The 6000-nt window shown below is 43.5% G+C and overlaps 1 protein-coding gene across 1 annotated transcript in view; it reads left to right on the top strand.

Moving 5' to 3' along the window:
- The first annotated feature begins 217 nt into the window (after window positions 1-217).
- Window positions 218-6000, top strand: part of LOC144493937 (dynein axonemal heavy chain 6-like) — an 814395-nt gene continuing 808612 nt past the window's right edge. Inside the window, exons 1-2 of the mRNA XM_078213513.1 lie at window positions 218-243; window positions 371-641. Coding sequence (XP_078069639.1) covers window positions 218-243; window positions 371-641 — 297 coding nt within the window. The remainder of the gene's footprint in view (window positions 244-370; window positions 642-6000) is intronic.

Raw genomic sequence — 6000 nt, 5'->3', positions numbered from 1 at the left:
ACCTGTTTGCTTTTTAAATCAGCCCAACTCTTAGTCTTTGATTGGCTGCTGGTCCCATCATCAGTATTGTTCTTCCATCTTGTGGTGCCCTCACCTGCTCTGTGCAGCCTTCCCAGTGGACCTGCCTGTTACCCCTCACTCTGTTTCAACTGGCATGGGCGACCCACCATCTCCCATCGATGGGTAAATGCAGAGACGTTCTGATTGCTCCCATTAAATGAAGCCAGCACGAGCACTGGAGCAGTAAGTGGGGGTAGGAACCTTGAAGTGGTTCTGTCACCCAAATGTGTGCAAAGTTGGTAAAATACAGGCCGGTTAAAAAAAAGAGTCCTATTTCTGTGCTGTAAATGTTTTTGTGTTCCTTTCGTAGTATGGGACTAGATGCCTGTGTTAACATGTCTCTGTTCCTTCCACCTCTGCCATTTCAGTTGCCCAAAGTAGTGCATAATACAGTGATGTTTGCTTTCCCACTGCAGGATGCCGCAACTCCAGTGGATCGGGGAGATTTTCTGTACTATCTGACTAGAACTCGGAATGACCCAAGAGCTCGCTATAATCCTTACGATCTGCAAGTTGTTTCTGCAGATGAAGCTAAATCCTACAAACAGTATTGGACAATCAGCGCATCCTATGTCTCCAAGGTAACAAAAACTACTTATTCCTTTCACTGCAGTGTTTGATCTGTCACTATTCGCACAGCTTATTGTCGGACACTTTCTTCCCTTTGCACAAATCTGATCCATTTGGAAAGGAACAGGAACTTGGGAGAAAGATTACAGGATATTAGAGTTTAAAAATATCTACAAATGCTAGAATTCAAAAGTGAGCAAGAATGCAAGGAAAAAGCAAGGGAGTGGGCCTAACTGGATAGTTCTTTGAAAGTGTTGCACCCCCAGCAAGAAACAATAACCAATTTTCCAAATGAAGAAATTAGCAACAATATTTCACCATTGCTAATTATACATAAATCAACAGGGAAATGATACTTCAGATAAAAGGGTAAATTTCACTTTAAATTGTCAATATGACAAAGATTTGTCTTATGCATCCACATGCATCTGCACCATTCCCTGCAGATACGCAGTAACATTTACAGTTCCAAATATCGTTACTCAGGCACTACTATGTATGACCTCACAGTTACTCACTCAATTGATTCAGTCCGTGTTGAGTCACATTTACTGGTCACCACATTCCATCTGAGGTTCCTGGAGATGGCCATCACCCAAATGGCACAGTTCTGCAGAACCCCTTTAGCTAGGTTCACGACAGTCCAGATTCCCAGAGATTCCTTTGTTCCAATCCCTTTAATAAGCCCCAGTAAATGGTCTGGTCAACTCTGGCAAAGCTGAAGTAAATTCCAATCTGGTCTCTACCCTGTCTTCAGATTTCTGACCTTTTTTCTTTATTACATACATGCAGTTCCTTGTAAATGTGCCTTTTCTGTCCCTCCCCTGCTGCCATTCTCCTTTCCTCTTCCCAGAAGTAGCTTCTTGATGTATCTGGGCCCATGGCAAAAAAGAGTTAACAAAGAAAAAGTGTTGACTTCCTCCTGTGATGAGCCTGAAAAGAAGAACTTACCTTTTAAAAATGGAGATTGGGCCCTGATGGTCTCTGCGCATCTAGGGCTTTCCTCAAAAAGAGGTGAAATAAATAGTGAGGAGGAAAGTCTTTGATTACAGGACAATATAGATGGGCTGGCCAGATGGGCAAAACAGTGGTAAATGGATTTTAACCCTGAAATGTGTGAGGTGGTATATTTTCAGAGGACTAACATCCCTGCTTACAGTCTTCAGATACGATAGAGTTGGAGATAAAAAAGGAGGGGAAGTAGCACTAATGGTTAAAGAATCAATTCCAGTTGTGAGACTGGATGATATATTAAACAGGTCAACAAACAAGTCTTCTGAGCTTAGAATAAAAAAGGGGCAGTCACACTACTAGGAGTAAACTACAGACCTTCAAATAGAACAAACATGTCGGCAAATTTCTGCCTGTAAGAACAAGAGGATAATAATAGCAGGAGACTTTAACTTTAATTTCACTGGTTAGGTACATACTGACCTGAACAAGCGCCGGAGTGTGATGACTAGGGGAATTTCACAGTAACTTCATTGCAGTGTTAATGTAAGCCTCACTTGTGACTAATAAATAAACTTTACTTTATCCCAATGTCAACTGGGAGTCAAAAAATATAAGGGGCACTTAGGGAGAAAAATTCATGCACTGTGTCTTGGGAAAATGTTTCCACCCAATTAGTGACAAACCCAACAAGAGGAGATGCAGTTGTAGACCTAGTCTTGGGGAACAACGAAGGGCAAGTAGGTGAAGTGATATTTGGCGACCATATTGGGGAGAATGATCACAATTTAGTTAGATTTAGCATTACCATAGAAAACGACAGAGATAAAGCTGGAATAAAAGTTTTGAACTGGGGGAAGGCAAAGTTTGAAGGAATGAGAAGGGACTTGGCTGAGATGGACTGGACAGCACTGTTAGGGGATAAATCAGTGAATTTATCCCCTGGGCATCCTTGGGCTGACATGGACAAGATGGGCCAAATGGCCTCTTTCTTTGTTGTAACTTTTCTATGGCTATATGGTTCTATTTTATGCAATCATGTAGGCTTCATCCAACTCTCATGATGACAGACTCAGTGAAGCCCCTCTCCCCTCAACTAACCTATTGTAATTGGTTCCTGTTCCTCATCACACACACTCATCTTCCCAACCCACGTTCACTCACATCGCTGCTTTCATCTCCGCTCGCCTTCACTCACTCATGCCCTTCTTGCCCACTCGGATTCCCACTCAGTCCCTCCTTTTCCACTCCGCTTCCAATCCAACTCAGTCCCTCCCCCATTCACTCATGTCTCCTATCTAACTCAGACTCCACTCACCCAATCATGCCCACCCTCTCCACTCTGCTCCCTCACTTTCCCTATCCACTCCCAGTCATTCATTCCCTCCATCATCTCTGTCCTACCCTCTCTCCACCCTCACTCCACAGCCCCACTCCTAACCGCAGGCCACCGGCTCACTTCCCACCACATCTCACAACCCCATTCATAGCCCCAGGCCTCAGCCCTAGTCCCCGGTGTGGTAAAAATGCAAGTTTTTTTGAAATATTTCTCACTACTCTTCATCTGTCATTTTTTTTCAGGTTGTTTTCCCAACTTAATGCAAGTTATCCCCTGTAGCATTAGTCTTCTATCCAATCTATTACTTCAATCTTACATCTTTCTGAATCATTATCTTAAAGCTTATTACACTGTGATTGTTATTGTCTTGATGTTCTCCTGTGCTTACCTCCCATACCTGTTCTGGTTCATAGAAACATAGAAACATAGAAGATAGGAGCAGGAGGAGGCCATTTGGCCCTTCGAGCCTGCTCTGCCACTCATTAAGATCATGGCTGATCGTCCAACTCAATAGCCTAATCCTATTTTTCCCCATATCCTTTGATCCCATTTGCCAAGTGCTATATCCAGCAGCCTTTTGAAGCATTCAATGTTTTGGCATCAACTACTTCATAGAACATAGAACATAGAAAGCCACAGCACAAACAGGCCCTTCGGCCCACAAGTTGCGCCGATCACATCCCCACCTCTAGGCCTATCTATAGCCCTCAATCCCATTAAATCCCATGTACTCATCCAGAAGTCTCTTAAAAGACTTCCTGTGGTAATGAATTCCACAGGCTCACCACTCTTTGAGTGAAGAAAGGTCTCCTCACCTCCATGCTAAATGGTTTATGCTGAATCCTCAGACTGTGACCCCTGGTTCTGGACTCCCCCCACCATTGGGAACATCCTCCTTGCATCTACCCTGTCTAGTCCTGTTAGAATTTTATAAGTCTCTATGAGATCCCCCCTCATTCGTCTGAACTCCAGCGAAAATAATCCTAACCTAGTCAATCTCTCCTCATCCATCAGTCCCTCCATCCCCGGAATCAGCCTGGTAAACCTTCGCTGCACTCCCTCGAGAACAAGAACATCCTTCCTCAGAAAAGGAGACCAAAACTGCACACAATACTCTAGGTGTGGCCTCACCAAGGCCCTGTATAGTTACAACAACACATTGCTGCTCCTGTATTCAAAACCTCTCGCAATGAAGGCCAATATACCATTTGCCTTCTTTACTACCTGCTGCACCTGCATGCTTACCTTCAGTGACTGGTGCACAAGGACACCCAGATCCTGCTGCACACTCCCCACCCAATTTACAGCCGGTTCATTCCCCATCACTAGATCTGGTAGTGACTCCTCTTGTTTTCCTACTTGTTCTATTTGGTTATATAATAACTCAGGAAGCCTGTCTGGAAAGGAATGGTATTTATTGTTAAACACAAAATAAAGCCACTTCTCTGTGGCGTACATACACAAGTCCCAGCCGGGACAATAGTGCTACACACCCTTCCCAGTGTCTGCCTTATAAAGAGCTGAGGTGACGAGTTCCACCTTGGCAGGCCATTGCCTGTTACGAGGGGAACTCCTATTCAATGAACCCCACAAGGAGATTCTCCATAGAACTCGGGGCGTATCACAGGTAACATTTGCCATCAGTTTATTCAAAGTCTTATCAATTTTGTTGATGTGCTTTGATATGTTGCAAGTGCCAAAGGACTCTCCAGTGCCTATCTTACATTGTGGTGAGCAGTGCCTGAATCATGCATTTGTTAGAACGGTATTTTCAAAAAAGTCCTTTTAAGATTTCGTGTAAAGGTTTCAGGTAAAAATTTAGCAAACAGCAAATTTAGCAATTTAAATAGTCACCAGGTATTCTGAAGGGGAGGAAGCACTTTATAGTATGTATATATTTGATGGTTTTCTTACCTTAATGTGAGTGGTCTTATCTGGACTCCTTGACCAGGCACCAGGCGATTGTAGCTACTATTGTAACAGATCTGCGTTGTATTATTGGACTCTGTGTAGATCCAAGTCCATCGCTTCTCAGCATTTTGGCTAAGATCAAGTGTCTGATCAAGCCCAAGATGGGGCATAATGCCTTATCTTGTCAGCTTGGACCTTGTTTGTCCTGTGTAGGGGCCATGAATTGGATTCAATTGGAATTTGAGTTTGGTTTTTGGAGTAAGTGAGGAATGGCCCACTCTGAACATTGGCTTTGTAACTTTAAAATGGAGTAAAAATGTTTTAAACAATAAGGAGCGGCACAGTAGCACAGTGGTTAGCACTGCTGCTTCATAGCTCCAGGGACCTGGGTTCGAATCCCAGCTCGGGTCACTGTCTGTGTGGAGTTTGCACATTCTCCTCGTGTCTGCGTGGGTTTCCTCCGGGTGCTCCGGTTTCTCCCACAGTCCAAAAATGTGCGGGCTAGGTTGATTTGCCATTCTAAAAATTGCCCCTTTGTGTCCTGGGATGCATAGATTAGAGGGATTAGTGGGTAAATATGTAGGGATAGGGGGATGGAGCCTGGGTGGGATTGTGGTTGGTGCAAACTCGATGGGCCGAATGGCCTCTTTCTGCACTGTATGATTCTAATCCGTATAGATCCAAGTCCTGAATAGTTTCACACAGCCCGGTGAGGCCAATGTTTCTTTTCAGATAAGGTCTCCTTTTAATCACTGCATTTTATAAAGCAGAAATTTCTACATTGAATATTCAAGATGACGTTTTATGATTAATAATCAGTTCTTTTCTCCCACTGCAGAAGGCCATTATTACCATCCCTTTGTGTGTGATAAAGGTTACTGCTCTAATTACCCAGTACCTTCTGAAAATTATCAGGTAGCTGCTTCTGTTTGGAACCCGATTCTCAAAAAGCTGGCTGATTGAATTCTATTAGTTTGGAGAAAGGTTACAGCATGGAGTGTGCTTTGCAATTATTGCTGATTCCTGCCCAGTTAGCAGCAGTTCCAATTGATAGCTAACTATGGCATCTTTTGATTGGGTCTATGAGAAACCTCCTCATTAGTGCCTGTTTGTCCATCAGCAACTGGATAGGTTACAGGAATGTGTTTGTCATCTGATTGATGATCCAT

The sequence above is a fragment of the Mustelus asterias genome, chromosome 5 (genome assembly GCF_964213995.1).
Source record: "Mustelus asterias chromosome 5, sMusAst1.hap1.1, whole genome shotgun sequence".
In the NCBI taxonomy this organism is placed as follows: domain Eukaryota; kingdom Metazoa; phylum Chordata; class Chondrichthyes; order Carcharhiniformes; family Triakidae; genus Mustelus; species Mustelus asterias.
This window is presented reverse-complemented; position numbering and strand designations above follow the sequence as displayed.